This window comes from Notamacropus eugenii, chromosome X (genome assembly GCF_028372415.1).
Source record: "Notamacropus eugenii isolate mMacEug1 chromosome X, mMacEug1.pri_v2, whole genome shotgun sequence".
In the NCBI taxonomy this organism is placed as follows: domain Eukaryota; kingdom Metazoa; phylum Chordata; class Mammalia; order Diprotodontia; family Macropodidae; genus Notamacropus; species Notamacropus eugenii.
Genome location: NC_092879.1, coordinates 32,428,065 through 32,444,417, shown reverse-complemented (window position 1 = coordinate 32,444,417; position 16,353 = coordinate 32,428,065). Strand labels below are relative to the sequence as shown.

The 16,353-nt window shown below is 44.5% G+C and overlaps 1 protein-coding gene across 6 annotated transcripts in view; it reads left to right on the top strand.

The window, feature by feature from the left end:
* The window catches only part of RNF128 (ring finger protein 128), a 116,829-nt gene that overhangs the window by 45,902 nt on the left and 54,574 nt on the right, over positions 1-16,353 (top strand). For 3 of the 6 annotated variants that reach the window (XM_072626557.1, XM_072626553.1, XM_072626556.1), the window contains exon 1: positions 4,051-4,687. The exons of 2 other annotated variants lie outside the window; for them this stretch is intronic. In XM_072626557.1, coding sequence (XP_072482658.1) covers positions 4,168-4,687 — 520 coding nt within the window. In that variant the 5' untranslated portion in view covers positions 4,051-4,167. Of the gene's footprint in view, positions 1-3,814; positions 4,688-16,353 lie in introns of those variants that run through there. One more of the 6 variants, XM_072626559.1, reaches the window with a different exon arrangement.

The window sequence follows — 16,353 nt, the reverse complement described above, 5'->3', positions numbered from 1 at the left end:
TATGCTAAGTGCTATAGTATCATTAGGAGGATACAATATGTACACAGAAAATTAAATGTAAAATATATACAAAGTAATGGCAGGGTGCTCTAGCAACTGGGAAAGGTACCAGGATAGACTTCCTTTAGGAAGCAGCATTTGAGCTGACTCTTATGAAAGGTAGAGTTTCTATGAGTGAGTTCTAAGAAGGGGGTGGATTTCAGGTATGTACTCTTCAACACAGCAGGGAAGAGAAATACAGGTCCCTTAGGCTGGAACCTGGAATATAAGCCTGAAAAGGTAAATTAGAACTAGATAGATAAATTTGCATTTTAGCCTAAAGGCAAAAGGAAGCCACCTGGAGTTTACTAAGCAATGGAGCAAAGTGGTCCGAAGAATGCTTTAGAAATATCACTTTGGCAATTGTGTGGAGGATAGACTGAAGTAGGGGGAGACTTGAGGCAGAGACTGATTAGAAGGTTATTATAATTGTCCAGGGGAGACTTGGGGAAGGCCTGCACTAACTAGGTTGATGGTTATGTGAGTGGAGAGAAGGGGACTGAAGAAAGAGATGCCATAGGAGATAATGTTGATAAAATCTGGCAACTAACTGGATATGGATATGGTGATGGAGAGGGAAGAGTCCAGAATGATTCTGAGGCTGTGAACCTTGGTGACTAGGAGGATGGTGGTGGCCTGAACAAAAATAGGGAAGTTAGGGAAAGGAGGGAATCCTTTGGAACAGATAATGACTTCCCTTTTAGACATACTGTGTTTGAGACCTGTCTCTCTTCTGACCTCCAGTCTTGCATCTCTAACTGCCTAGGGGACATCTTGAACTGAATGCTCAGGAGACATCTTTAACTCCACACATTCAAAACTGAACTCATTCTCTGTCCTCCAAACCCTTCCCTCTTCCTAACTTGCCTATAACTGTAGATGGTACCACCATTCTCCCAGCCACAGAGGCTCACAAGCTAGGTGTCATTTTCAACTCTTCCCTCTCTCTCGATGTGTCATCAAATACTTCACAACATCTTGTATTGTATCAGCCCTCGTCTCTCCTCTGATACGGCCACTTACCTGTGGTGTAGACCCTCATTGACTTCCACCTGCACTAGTGGGGTCTCTCTATCTCAAATCTCTCCCCACTCTAGTACATCCGCCATTCAGCCACCAAAGTGATATTCCTAAAACACAAATCTGACCATGACACTGCACCCTCCCCCAATTCAATCAATTCCAGTGGCTCCCTATTACCTTCAAGATCGAATATAAAATCTTCTGTTTGGTTTTTAAAGTCTCTCATAAATTGACCCTTTCTTATCTTTCCAGTCTTTTTACAATTTGCTCTTCTCCAAGTATTTTGTGATGGCTGTTCCTTGAGCAAGACACTCCATTTTTCTGCTCTAGGCACTTTCTCATTTTCCCAAACCTGGAATACTCTCTTCCTCATTCTGTCTACTGGTTTCCCTGGCCTCCTTCAAGTCCCAGCTAAAGTCCCATCTACTGCAAGAAACCTTTCCCAGTCCTCCTTAATCTTAGTGCCTCCTCTCTGAGTTTATCATGTCTACATCTTTGGGGCATATAGGTGTTCCCATGTTGTCTCCCCCATTAGAACGTGAACTCTTTGAGAGAAGGGACTGTGTTTTGCCTTTTTTTTTTGTATCTACAGTGCTTAGTACAGTACCTGAAATATACATAGTAGGTACTGGTTGGTGCATAGAGTGAGTCTGTGGGATTTCCAGAGGCAGCTGGAGTTCAGGAAATTGACTGGGGATGATAGAGATATCTGGGAGTTGTCAGCATAGAGATGATAACGGACCTTTTGGTCAATTATAGAAACTAATGAAATCACCAAAAAAACAGTGAAAGAAAAAGGCCTAGTACAAGGCTGTGATACGTGCAGAGGGTGGGACTGAAATCATGATCTTGTGAGGGAGATGGAGAAGGACAGAGGAAGGAGAGAGACAGAGAAACAGACAGACAGAGAGACAGAGACAGAGAGAGACAGACAGACAGAGACAGAGACAGAGAGACAGAGAGAGAGAGGGAGAGACAGAGACAGAGAGAGGGAGAGACAGATAGAGAGACAGAGACAGACAGAGACAGAGAGACAGAGAGACAGAGACAGAGAGAGGGAGAGACAGACAGAGAGACAGAAACAGAGAGAGACAGACAGAGAGACAGAGACAGACAGAGAGACAGAGACAGACAGAGAGACAGAGACAGACAGAGAGGGAGAGACAGAGAGACAGAGACAGAGAGACAGAGAGAGACAGAGACAGAGAAACAGAGAGAGACAGAGAGAGAGAGAGAGGGAGAGACAGAGACAGACAGAGAGACAGAGACAGAGAGAGGGAGAGACAGAGACAGACAGAGAGAGAGTAGGGTGAGGAAAACCCAGAGAGGAGAGTGTCTACTGGGAGGAGGTAACCAAAGTGGGGCAAATCATGAAGGATAAGGGAAGAAAAGGTCATTCCAGTTGGCCATAGGTAAACCTGGAGAGAAGGATTTCAGATGAATAAGTGAAGTCAGAGAGTGGGATTGCAAGGGAGATGAGAGAGATAAAATACTTACACATTTCACAGATTTTTCCGAGGCTTTGGGCTGAGCAAAGGAGGATTAGGGAGATATAGAATGATAGCTAGAGGGGATGGTAGGCAGAAAGTGAAGGTTTTTCTGTTTTTGTTTTAGGAGACAAAGCAGGAGGTAAAGTAGGGCTTTGGAAGTTGGAGTCTTGGGATTATAAAACACTGGAAGGGACGCCACCTAGTTCAAGCTTCTTATTTTACAGATTAGGAAACTGAGGCCCAGCAGGTTTCTCTGAGCCAACTTCTTCCTTTTACATCTGGAGCAAACAGAAGTTTGGGAAGATTGGGATTCGCCCAAGGGCACACAGGTAATCCACTTCCGAAGTTGGATGTGGAACTCCATCTGGAGACTCCAGAGCCTTTCTTTTCACTGTACCATTATGAATCAGAGGACAATGGCATTGGGGTCACATTCTAGCTGTGCCCTTGCCTATATGTGTGTCATATTGGACAAGTCACCTCATCTCTCTGGACCACAGTTTCCTCCTCTGTTAACATTTCTCTCCTCTGGGAGGAGATGGCTTCTGAAATCCCTTCCATCTTTAGATCTAGGAGCATAACCTGTACTCTAGAGAAAATCACTTCCCTTTCTCGGCCTTTTAGTTTGTCTGTTCCTCAAATGAGAAAGTGCGGCAGGGATGTGAATCGGTTTGAATTCCTTGAATCCGGCCTGGACTTGTGACTTCTCAGGTGAGGAATTTTCTATCAATGCAGGTCCGCACCTTCTCGGTGTTGCCGGGAGCACTGGGAGCAAGGTAAGTGGCTTGCCCAGGGTCACACAGCCAAAACATATCAGAAGCAGAAACTTGAACCCAGGTTTTCTGGGCCAACTCTCTAGCCACTACACTACACTGCCTCTCATCCTGAGTTCCTTTAGTGATATTAAATGAAAACTGGCAAGCATCTTGAATGAAAGTGAATGGACTGGAACCCTAATGCGAATAGATTCCTACTAACACCGGGGTCGGTCCGGCTTCCAGCCATGATGGGCCCTTCCAGGGCCCCATGATCTGCTGGCCAATCTGTCTAGTACCCAGTTCTTGCTCTCCTGGGTCCCCTGCCCTACGGACAGGCCCTGCCTCTTGGGCTTTGGTCAAGGGTCACTTCTCCCCGGGCGGGCCAGGTTGGGTCCTTGGGTCGCCCTCGGGGGCGGGGCAGGGCCGAGGGGGCGGGGTGCGTGGGGCGGGCCCATGGGCTTCTCCCCCCACCTCCTCGCCCCCGGGGGCGGAGCCAGGCGTCCAGGTCCCAGAGACCGATCCGCGGCTGTGGCGGTGGCGGTGGCGGTGGCGGTGGCGGTGGCAGCGGCTGCGGCGGCGGCGGCAACAGGGGCAGCGGCTGCGGCAGCGCGAGCACCAGTTGGGGTGCGGGTGGCGGAGGCAGCGCTGCCTCCTCTTACGATCCCGTCCCGTCTCCTGTCCTCTCCTGTCTGTGGGCTCGGGCTCACCTGGGCCGGGGTCGCGGGCCGAGGAGGGCGCGACGCACGCACGCTCTGTGGCGCAGGGGCACGCACGCCGGCGGGCAGCTGGGCAGCTCTGCAGCAGCGGGCAGCCTCGCAGCGGGCAGCCAGACGGGCAGCCGAGCCAGCGCGCGCGCCATGCTGCGGCCGCTCCGCGCCCGCGCCCGCGCCCGCACCCGTGCCCGGCCCCGGCCGGCCCCCCAGCCCCGCCACAGCCGCCGCCTCGGCCCCCCAGGGGCCCTGTGGGCGCTGGCCATCGCCCTGGCTCTCGGCCCGCCACCGCCCGCCTCCCGGGGCGCCGAGGCGGCCGCCGTGTGGACCGCCTACCTGAACGTGTCGTGGCGGGCACGGGCCCCCGGGCTCAATAGCACCGGCTGGGAGCTGAGCGAGGAGGGCGTGTACGGGCAGGACTCGCCGCTCGAGCCCGCTGCCGGCCTCGTGTTGCCCCCCGACGGGCCCGGGGCGCTCAACGCCTGCAGTCCGCACACCAACTTCACCGTGCCCGCCGCCGGTGTGCCTTGGCTGGCACTCATCCAGCGGGGCGGTGGCTGCACGTTCGCGGACAAGATCAACCTGGCCTTTGACAGGGGGGCCACTGGGGCGGTCATCTACAACTTCGCGGGCACTCGTAACGACGTCTTCCCCATGTCCCACCCCGGTGAGTGTAGGGGCTCCTGGATCCCCTTCTCATTCATCTTTTCCGTCCTCCTTTCCTCCCCTCCCCCTTTTCTTCCCCCTCCCCTCTCTCCCCCCTCTCCTCTTCCCCCTCTTCTCTCTCCCTCCCCCCGTCCCTTCCTCCTCTCTTCTCCCTCTCCCCTCTCCTCTCCTCCCTCCTCTTTCACCCCCTTTCCTTCCCTCTTCTTTCTCCACCCTCTGCCTCCTTCCTCTTTCCCTTCTCTCTTCTCCCTCTCCTCTTCTCCCTCCCCTTTGCTCCCTCCCCACTCTCCTCTCTCCCTCCTTTCCACTGCCTTCTCTCTTCCCTCCTCCTTCTCTCCCTTCTCTTCTTCTCCCTTCTCTCTCTCCCTCTTCACTCCTCCCACTTTTCTCCTCTCTCTTTCTGTCTCCCCCCACCTCTCTCCTCCCTCCTCTTCTCCCTCTCTTCTACCTTCTCCCCCTGTCATATCTATTCTCCCCTGCTCTCTTGCCTCCTCCTTCTTCTCTTTCCCCTTCCTCTGTCCCCCTCCTTTTCCCCTCCTTTCTTCTCTTCCTCTCCCCCCCCCCCTTTGTACTTAAGATCTGGCAGAAAGGACACCCTGAGTTATTGCTCTCTTCCCTACTGCCCACAGATGTAGAGCTGAGTGGAGTACTTCTGTTACAAGGCTAGGTGTCTTGTCATCTTAATAATCACTGACATTTGCATAGAGCTTTGAGGTTTTACAAAGCCCTTTACATGTTACTTCATTTGAACCTCACCAAAACCCTTCCAGAAAGGTACTACAAGAATTATTAGCCCACATATTACAGATGAGGAAACTGAGGCTCATATTAAATGCCTAGGGTTGTAGGATTTGAACTCCAGGCTTCAGACTCCAAGGAGTCAGACTCCAAGCCTAGTATTCCATCAACTACTTTTGCTGTCAGGGAACATGATTGGAATCAGATTGTTGCTGACTCTCCCAATCACCCAGTCTGAGTAAGCTAAGCCCTTTCATAATTTAGACTTCCGGGTTGGTGCTTTTCACCAGCTAAACTGAGAGTAGGCATTGATCTTTGATCAGATAGAGTGGAAAGAAGATAGCCAACAACTTCTGACCTGCAGGAGATTTTTCCTCCTCTCTCTTTTTCCGACCCATGGTTCCTTAGTTGCTTGGTTGTTCGAAGTCAGCAAACTTGAGAATTCTACTTGGTTCTTTTGCTTAGCACCTTACTCAGAGTGGGCTTTGTATTAGGCATTCTCTTCTTTAGAATCTGATTTGGGTTATTAGGCAGCAGAATATTTGGTTAATGTTATTGAAAAAGAAGCAGTTTATACATAGGGGAAAACCATAGCTCAGATCTGGAAAAAGTAAGGGAGTTTTTTTTTAATCTGGTGGATAGAATGAGGTTTCATATTTTTCCTTTTTTCTCTCTATTTCCATTCCAGACCCTATCTCTTTCATCTTTATGATTATTAAAACAAAAAGCAAAAATGAAAAAAAATTGACAAAATCATAATGAAATTAATGAAATTTGCATGGAAAAACAAGTGAGTAAAAATACCCTGGGACACATTGATAAGAAATGGTCATGAATGGGGTCTTGTCCTCCCAGACTTTCAGATATTATAAAGTGGTTATCCTCAAAACTCTGTTACTAAGGGGAAAATAGAGCATTCAATCAGTGGAATAGGATGAGTACAATAGATAATCAACCAAGTGTATACCAGAGCTTTTGTGTTAGATAATCCTGTAGAAAATAAAAAGTCAAGAAAGATTTAGCAGATGTACTTGGGAACATTGGTTTGAAATCTGGCAGAAAAAGTATTTAGACCTTCATCTCTCACCACTGAATTCCACCTGCATCAGAGACTTGAATATTTTAAAAAAACTATAAAAGAATAGATGAAAATGGAAAATGGACAAAATGGATGATAGGAAGATATATTTAGAAATTAATGTGAAATGTAAAGACATCTAGAGAACTCAAAAAAAAAACTGCACTAACTTAAAAGCTGTATATATGTTTTTTTTGTTTTTAAGTCAGTCCTTTCCAGATTTCCACTTTTCTACCCTATTGAACCTTTCTTTATGATAGAGAAAATCAGTTAAGCAAAAACAAAGATAGTGACCCAGTCTGGCAATTCATATCATGTTTTGCCCTCCTCCCCTCCCCTAGAGGAGAGAGATGTATTTCGTTATCTGTTCTGGCACCCATTACTAGTTTTTTAATTACTCCAAATTCAACCTCCTTTTTGTCATCTATTCAGTTTCCCAGAGCTCAAGTCCCACTTCTGGCACATACAGACTATGTGAACTTGGACTAGTCAACCTCTCCCTGATCCAGGCAAATTCTGTCAGAATAGAAGTTACTGACTTGCACTGGAAATGGGAGTTCCCTATATCCATAAAGTCTCAGATCCATTCCCCATTCTCTATCCCTTATGTTGCTGTTGTCATTATGTATCTTGTTTTTCAAGTACTGCTTATTTTACCCTGCATCAAGTAATACAGTTCTTCCCATGATTCTTTGCATTTTTCAGTGATTTCTGAACTCTTCCAAGGGTTTGAATTCCAACTCTCACTTATGGATCACAGGCCCCTCTAACATAGTAGACAGTCTATAGGATTTGCTCTGCTGAAAAAATCCAACTCTCTGGGGCCAACCTGGTTATGAGTCCCTCTGTACAACAGATAGGTAGGCTGTCACCTGGCATGTACCTGAAACTTCTCCAGGTTGATGAACTCCAAACTTGAATTCAGGCTCACCTCCTCCACATAGGTCTGTGTTATTCCTGCTTCATTTAAATATCCCATTAGAGTATATGACTTAGTTTCTTCCTATTCAAGTTCACTCACATAGTAGATTTGGGAATGAAAAATACTCCAACTCGAAACATTCTGATACATCGCTGCTAGTGCCTTTGAAAATGCATTATAATATTACAAAAAAGAATATTGCATTTGATATTTTTAAGTTTAACTTCCCAGGATGAAACTGGACCTGCGGATTTCGTTGGTTTCAAGAATTCCCCTCCACTATACAGATCAGCACCTGTTCGATCACTTAGAGAACAGAGTTACCAGCCCAGAGTCACTCCAAGTCCAGGAAGCACTTGAATCCTGGTGGCTAAGCCAGATCTCTGATTCCCCTCTATCATGATGCCTCTTACTACTGTAGCTATAATAATGTCAAAATTAATATGATACCAAGACGTATGCTCTAAGTTTTGTAAATAGCCTGCAACTGTCAGTTGGGTGGCTTTCATACTGGGAAGAGATTTGGCCATTGCTTCCACAGCAAGATGCCCTGGAGGAATAAAACTGTCATTATTATTCACACTGACAAATAACACTTTGGGGGGAAAATGTTATTAAATGATTAACTAAAATCCAGTGACAAGCAGTACAGACTTTAGGTGCTTTAGGGGAAGAAATAGTGGTGATAGACCTTGCTATTCTTGTTGATAATTATGATACATATGATTTGCTCTCAGGCTTTCTAGCCAGATAGTATGACACATAAGAGACATTGTGTTCTAGTGAAAGATCCTTGGACTAAAGAATCAGGAGCCTCAGTTCTAGGACAAGCCCTGCCGCACTAGTTGTGTGACTTCAGACTTCAAAGTTCTGGACCAACATTTACTTTTTGTTACTAGATCTGTGGTCTCTGAAGTAGGGGAAAGGAGTGGTCAGACCCTGTGGGTGATGAGATCAACCACTAAGGGGTGGAAAGGGGTGATGAGAAGGCTTGTCTTCTTCTCCAACATAACTGCACTACCCCTTCTCTCAGTATGACTCAACAGTGCCTCCCTCTGACCTCAGCTACACCCCCAAGTTGGGCTGTTAGAACCTAATTGGGGTCAGATGACCTGTAGTAGCTAAGCAGGTAATAACACAGTACCCCCACCCCAACCTTCCCACACCCTACCCTCCAGATTATTTCTAGCTGCCTCAGTTGCCCATACGTGCTCTTAGGGCAGTAGTGGGAAAAAAATGAGTTAGCATAGGGATGAATAGGCATGTATGGATTGAGATGGGTATCCCATTATGCTAGCTTCTCCCCTTCCCCAAATCCACCCCTTTTCCAAACTTTTTTCCCCTATTTCTATTAAGGATACTTCCATCCTTCTAAGTCAGCCAGGTTCTCCCCCTCCTCATATCCTTGACTTCTTATTCAACTGAAACTGCTCTTTTGAAAGTTACTAATAGTCTCTTACTTGGCGGTGTGGACAGCCTTTTCTTAATCCTCATCCTCACTGATAGTGTCTTTGACACCCTTGACCACTTCCTATGATATACAGGTACCACCTATTGAAAAAACAACTTGGAAACAGATTTTACTAGCCTGTTATTCTTTTTCATCTTCAGAACAGAGTTTCGATTGGTTTGGAACCCATTGGGTACTAATATAAAAAGATGGCACCTTCCAGGTAGTTCACAATAATAAAATTTAGTTGTTTTCAGTTGTGTTCAACTCTTCACAAGCCCTTTTCAAGATTTTCTCGACAAAAATACTGGAGTGGTTTGCCGTTTCCTTCTCCAGCTCATTTTACAGCTGAGGAAACTGAGGCAAACAGGGTTAGGTGACTTGTCCACAGTCAGTCCATGTTTGAAGCCTGGTTTGAACTCAAGTCTTCCTGACTCCAGACCCAGTGGACCATCTAGCTGCCCTTGCAAGAATAATTAGACATTTTTAGCCGAATTCCAGCAAAAACTTCTGAATCATTGGGATAGAAAAATGAGTCTTATCATTTAATAAGTATAGGCAAGGACTTACTTCTTCCACTTGGATCTAGTTATTTTTGTGGATTATCTTTTTGTAACTATTAAGGCCATTAAAACCAAGGATCTTAAGTAAACAGAACTTAGAACCCAACCTTCAACAGTGTCAGACCAAGTTTTGAAAAAATAATGAAGCATATTCCATCACATTGCACTCGCTAAAAATACCATTATAATATTTTTAGTGACAGTAAAATGGGTTTTTGTCCCATTAATAAAATATTATTTTCAAAATATTTCATCTTGATCTCATCTTTTTCAGTTTCTTTTTTGTGTATGTTTTATAATGTACCTAATAGTTCAGAGGTACAGACATGTAAATTACAAGTTAATAAGTATCCATTTATTGGGGTTTGTGTTCAAAGATTATTGTTGATGGTTTTTTAACTGTCAAAAAAGGTTTGGAAAATGATGTGCTAGATGACAAAAACCCTGTCCAGCTCTCAGACTCTCTGATCCCAATTACTTGAGATTTGAAATCTCATTTCTACATTGAACATTTGGGGAAACTTCTTTCTGACCCAGGGAAAATTTAATTTGCATTTCATCCACCAATGTTGGCATTGGTGAGCATTTGCATAATCCAATTTGCAAAGTACTTTATGGTGCTTCACAGTAAACTGCCAGGTTTGCATTTATAATCTCTTACCTGGTATAAGATGACTGCAGAATTAAAATGATGGTCTAAATCACAGGGTAGGGAGAGGGAACTGAAATTGAAATGTGGATTCATTTAATAATTAATGTCACTATGATTTAAGGGCCGTGGCTGGTGGCAAAGTCGTTGGTGACCTTTTGTGCTGCTCTTTTGGAGTTGTCTGCCTGTTGGCCAAGCCTTGTCACCCACCACCAGTTCACCTTTGGGACCACACTCTAACTGATGGATCACACTATCAGTGCTCCAGGTGCCTGCACCTAAGGAATCCTCTGGAGTTTCAACTATAAAGTTTTCTGTACAGGTAGTTTGGGTGTGGTGAATACTTAAAAAAAATTTTTTTTTAAACTTGCCTGGAATCATTTTAAATACAAAGAATAACCCTCTAGGCCTCTTGTTGATCCTTGAGTCTGAGACCTGGGAGAGACTTTAGCTTAAGAAGGCATCTGGGGCCATCTCCAGTCATCCTGACCTATGTCTTGCCACTGGACCCCAATGTCTTTAGAGGAGAGTGAGGCTGATGACTTTGCTTAGCCCTGCCTTACCTAAATTCAGTTCAGTTGCAAGTCATGGCTTCACCATCCTCTTCGAGAATGAAGGATGAAAAACAGTTATAATCAACACTACAAAAAGTATGTGCTTGGAAGAAAGTGCTATCCCAACTTTCACCAGTCTAAGGTTTACAATGGTCAAGAAGACCAGAATAGCTAGAAAAATACCTTGTAGAAATCTTAGAAATCATCTGGCCCCAATCCCTCATTTTGCAAAGAAAAAACTGAGGCCCATTAGGTGAAGCCACTTGAGCAAGTCTCATAGCTCCAGAGCTGAGAGGGACCTCAGAGACCCTCATTTTTATAGTCTAGGTCAGCCCTCTCCTTTTTACAAGTAAGGAAATTAAGGCTCAGAGAGAAATTAAGTGGCTTGCCCAAGGTCACACAGCCAATCCTGAATCAGGGTAAGAAGTAGTATCTCATTCCAGATCCAACTTTTTTTCCACTATGAAACTTTCTTAGCCTAGATCTCTTCCATAAAAAGAACTGTGCTGGTTGTTTTTTTTTTTTTTTAAACGCATTGTGAAGTTCTGCACTGACTTCTGCCACCACCCAAAATTCTTTGAGTCCCTGTGATCATAAAATTTAACAGCTGTCCGTTTAGAACTTGTTTTCTTGAGGAAGGTAGCTCAACTAACTGAAGGCTGGAGAGAGTTTTTTGATGCCACAGGGCAAGTGGTGAGTTTTGTATCCTCAGGGTTCAATCTGCCACCCCTACCCCTCACTCCCCCCCATCCTCCAGGGAAGCCCTTTCCTCCACAGCCCTGGAGCTGTGTTGCTATGGTGATCCCTGATACATAGTTAGGGGACTGTTCTTGTTACCAGGCAGAGGGTATGTGTGATTTTTTACAAAGGCATCCAGAATCATCTCACTTAGCTGTTAATACCAGCTACTTTCGATCCCTTTGGGGATTCTATTCTACTCCTCCCCTCCTCAGCCTCTCTTTCTGAAAGCAGCTTGTATGACCCACGTGAAGCTGTTGGGGGCCAATTTTGGCTTGAAATTGCTGGGTTTGATGGTATACCTTGATAAGATTTAGTTTAATACTTGAGTGCTAAGATTAGGTACCACTCAGTAATTCGGAGTTAACTCTGTTCAGTTTGACGTTTTTCAAGGGATGACAGTGTTGGAGTGCAACTGATCTATTGCAAGAGCAAGTTTCCCGGTGATTTATGCTCTCTGACAATGTCTGAACAAGTCTTAGTCTGGGAAAAAAATAATCTTTAGGTACTATTGATGAACTCTGAAGAAAAGAAGTAATAAATGAAGGGCAGCCTTTCGGGTAGTAGAAACTACTGGCTAGAGTAAAGATTGTTTTGACTATTTAGCTATTGTCAATTCGATTAAACAAATCCATATTACAGTTATCCCTTCTATATCACAGGGGTTAAGGGCACAGTGCCCTGCCCCCCCATCTGGAAAATCCAAGTAGAAATTTTTTGGCCTTCTCTTCACACCAGAGAAGTCTGAATTTTTCCTTTTTCTTTTATGGGATGTTTACAGTACCTTATTGTAAAATTTGGGTTAAATATGGGGTCATAGGCCCTGGGTTGTCCTCTAGCCTTCTGTTGTCTATGGCTTCTGCAAAACTCGCTCCAAATTCCCGTTTCTTTTCTTATGCCACCCCTCGATATATTAAAACTGAGATGGAAAAGGTCATAATGGAGAAGGGATAACTATAATGTCCACTCCATAAAAGGCACTGTGCTAAACTCTAGGAATCCAAAAGCCTTCAACTGGTCCCTACTGCCATGGAGTTGACATGCTTGGGCTACTAGACAGCCTCAGGTTCTTACTAGCTCTACGATCCTGGGTGATATATCTCTAAGCCTCAGTTTCCTCATCTGTAAAATGAGGACAATAACAGCCCTTACCTCAGTAAGCTGTGAGGATTTGCAAAGTGCTTTGTAAATCTTAAAACTATAGACATGTTAGTTATCATTATTTTCCTAGCTGGGGAGGAGGTGGGTATAGTATTCAAAGATGCCTAAATATAACCAGGGGAGAAGCGCTAACAACTGGGGCATCAGGGAAGGCTTCCTGTAGGAGGTGGCCTTTGAACTGATCCTGGAAGGAAGGCAAGGATTCTAAGAGGACACAGAGATGAGGGAATACATGGCAGGCATGGGGGCCAGCCTGTACAAAGACACAGGGATGGAAAATAGCATGTTGAGTTCTGGGAAGAGTAGTCTATTTTAGCTGGAATGTAGAATGAGTGGAGGCAACTCTATGAAATAAGACTGAAAAGGAAGATAGGTGCCAGGGGTCAGAGGATTTTTAATGCCAGGCTGAAGAGTTTCTATTTTATCCTAGAGGTGGAGGGAGTCCCTGAAGATCTTGGAGCAGGGCAGAGATCTGGTTAGACCTTTGTTTTTTGTTGTTTAGTCATTTCAGTCATATCTGACTTTCTGTGACCCCATTTGGAGTTTTCTTGACAGAGATACTGGAGTGGTTTGCCATTTCCTTCTCCAGCTTATTTTACAGATGAGGAAACTGAGGCAAACAAGGGTTATGTGACTTTCCCAGGATTATGCAGCTAGTAAGTGTATAAAGTCAGATTTGAACTCAGGAAAATGTGACTTTCAGACTCCAGGCCCTGTGCTCTATCCACTGTGCCACCTAGCTGACCAAACTCACATTTTAGAAATCTGTTTGGGCTAGATGGGGAAAGGGGAATTTCAACCAATAAAGTGTGACTTCTTTCTTTTCCCATCCTTCTACCTCCTTTCACCTTAACACCCATCATTAATCAATCAGCAAGATTTTAAAAATAAGTGTGTAGTTTTTTAAAAAATAATTTTTAAAATCAGTAACAATCATTTATTGAGCATTTGCTCTTTGTCAGACACTGTGCTAAGTGCTAGAGATACAGGGAAAAATTGGTCCTGACCTTAAGTGGCTTACATTCTTCTCCCTTTAGAAAAATACTTTTTATTTATTATTCATCCCTCTCACTACCTGCCCTCATAGAACAATTTATAATCCTCACAATAAATATGAGTAGTCCCGCCAAGCAAATTCCCAGATTGACCAAGTCCAAATATGTCTCTTACTGGATTTTAAAGTCTATCACCTCTGGTAGAATGTGGGTGGCAGTTAAATTTAACTTAAATAAAGTTTTGTTTTTTATATCAACTAGCTTTCCTCTCACCATAATCCTCTCCCTACCCTCTTCTACCTCTTGCAATAAAGGAAGAAAAAAGAAAAAATTTCCATGAAACTAAACAACATATCCCAAAATCCTGACATTATATGCAGTATCCCACACTTCTCCAAAGAGGGGGAGTTGTTTTCTTATATATCTTCTTTAAGGTCCAGCTTGGTTATTATGATTCAAAACCATTAGGTTTACATTGTTTTGTTAATGTCAGTTTCCATTTGCATTGTGGTAGTCACTGAGTATGTACTTTTCCTGGATCTGCTTATTTCACTTTGCATCAGTTCATATAAGTCTTTCCATGCTTCCCTGCATCCATCATATTCACAATTTCAAATTGTGCAGTAATATGCCATTATATTTGTATGTTACAACTTATTTTTCCCCCACTACTTTGTTTCTCATTCTTTGCTACTACACAAATAGCTTTGAATATTTTGTTGCATGTAGTACCATTCTGTCTTTGTCCCCCTTGGAGTACACGCCCAGCAGTGAAATCTCTGGGTCAGAAGGTATGGATGTTTTAGTCACTTTCTTTGTATGATGGGAACTTACCTTCTAAGGGAAGGTAACCTATACTTAGACAACTGTGCCCCAAAAGTCTTGATGCTGTTTTAACTAGGAAAATTTGAGGTTTTAATGCCTAAAATGGCCCCATATACCCAGGTTTATGCAAAACAGACGACCTGGGTTTGAATCTAGTCTCAAATGTTTACCTTACTGTGTCATTCAAGGATGGATTTGCATGCTCAAAGTCCATCTTCAATAAAATGGGACTTCTAATACTTAAGCTTGTAGTGGACACTGGCTCAGAAAGACCTGAGTTTAAATCCTGCCTCTTGCCCACACTGGCCATGTGGCCATGGGCAAGTTGATTAAAAGTCCAGTGCCCCAGGACTTCCTAACGCTTGGTTACTAATTAGGTGCCAGTCTATATTCATGGGGATAGTTTGCGTTGGGACTCCTTCCTCTGATCTATCTTCCTATTTCCTGCCCTGCCCCCAAGTACTTACACCACCTACTTCTCAGATTTGTTGTGAGAAAAATGCTCAGCAAAAAAACCTTAAAAATACTGTATAAATGTCAGCAGTTAATTCCACCACCACCTGTTTCTCTCTCCCTCTGTCTCTGTCTCTCTCTGTCTGCCTCTGTCTCTCTCTCTCACTCTCTCTCTCTCTGTCTCTCTCTTTCTCTTTCTCTCTCTCTTTCTCTCTCTCTTTCTTTCTCTCTGTCACTCTCATTCTCTGTCTCTGTCTCTCTCTTTCTCTCTGTCATTCTCTCTTTCTCTCTCTCTCTCTCACACACACACACACACACACACACACATACACACAACACACACACTTTTTCTTTAAACCCCTTTCTTTTTTCCCTTCTGTCTTATCAAATTATATCAAGAAAATATTCCCCCTGCTTTTTTTTTGCAGTGAAATTAGATATCCTGAACAACTAGGAAGCCCTTTGGGATAGCTTGAGATGTCAGGTTTCCACCCTTGCTGTCTGCTTACCTGCCCAAGTTGGGCAGGGAAAGGGTTGTGAGGGGTTGGTTGTGTTACTTCCTCTAATCTCTCTAATACTCTCTGACTTGTGCTCCATTTTTTCCTTCACTAGCCAACCAAGCCCACTGGCACTGTCTATGGTTTTCTTGTCTTGGTACCACTTCCCCTGGCTCTTTTTTTGAGGGTGTCCCACATGCCCAGTTCCCTTGCAGGAAGATGACTTCAGTATCTCCCCTCTCCCACCTCTTCATTTGCACTCATAGAGTGGCATACTACCCTGTTAGGTGATTTAAATGAGGATTTACTACCAAGCACTATAGAGGAAACATACAAGGGGTGGGGATGGAGGTAGGGTACAGTCACAGATGAAAAGGGTCAGCTGTGCATATGTCAACTAAAGAGAGCTGGACCTGCTCTTCATGGCTCCTTCTGACCTCCTTCTGCCTGGTTTTGTCCTTGATATTGGTTCATTTCTAGCTCTCTTGGCCAGCAAGGCAGCTGCTGTGTCAGCCTTCAGCATTCTGCCTTGCCAACCTTCAGAAAGCAGAAGTCTAGAACCTGAGACTGGCACCCCTCTCCTGGAGTGTCCCCTAAGTTCAGCCATTTCATGGGATCAGGCAGTCAACAAGCATATATTAAACACATACTATGTGCTGGAACTATGTCCAAAGTGCTTGGGATCCAAAGGCAAAAATAGCCAAGTCCCGGCCCTCAAGGAACTCACATTCTATTAGGTGAGGCAACAAATAGAGGGATGGAGACTGGAGCTGTGATTTAATTGGTAATTATGCAAGTTGATGCCATCTCTGCAATTTGCTTTTAGGGTGTTGTTACCCAGAGCACTGAGAGGTTAAATACTTGGTCTGGGGTCACACAGACAGCCTGTGTCAGGGAAGAGCTTGAACCCAGGCCCCAGCCCAGCTTTTTACCCACTACACCATGCTACCTCTCATAAACGAGAATATACAGAATAAATACAAGGTATTTTTGAGAGGAAGGGCACTAGCTGTTGAGAGGATTAGGAAGGGCTACATGTAGACC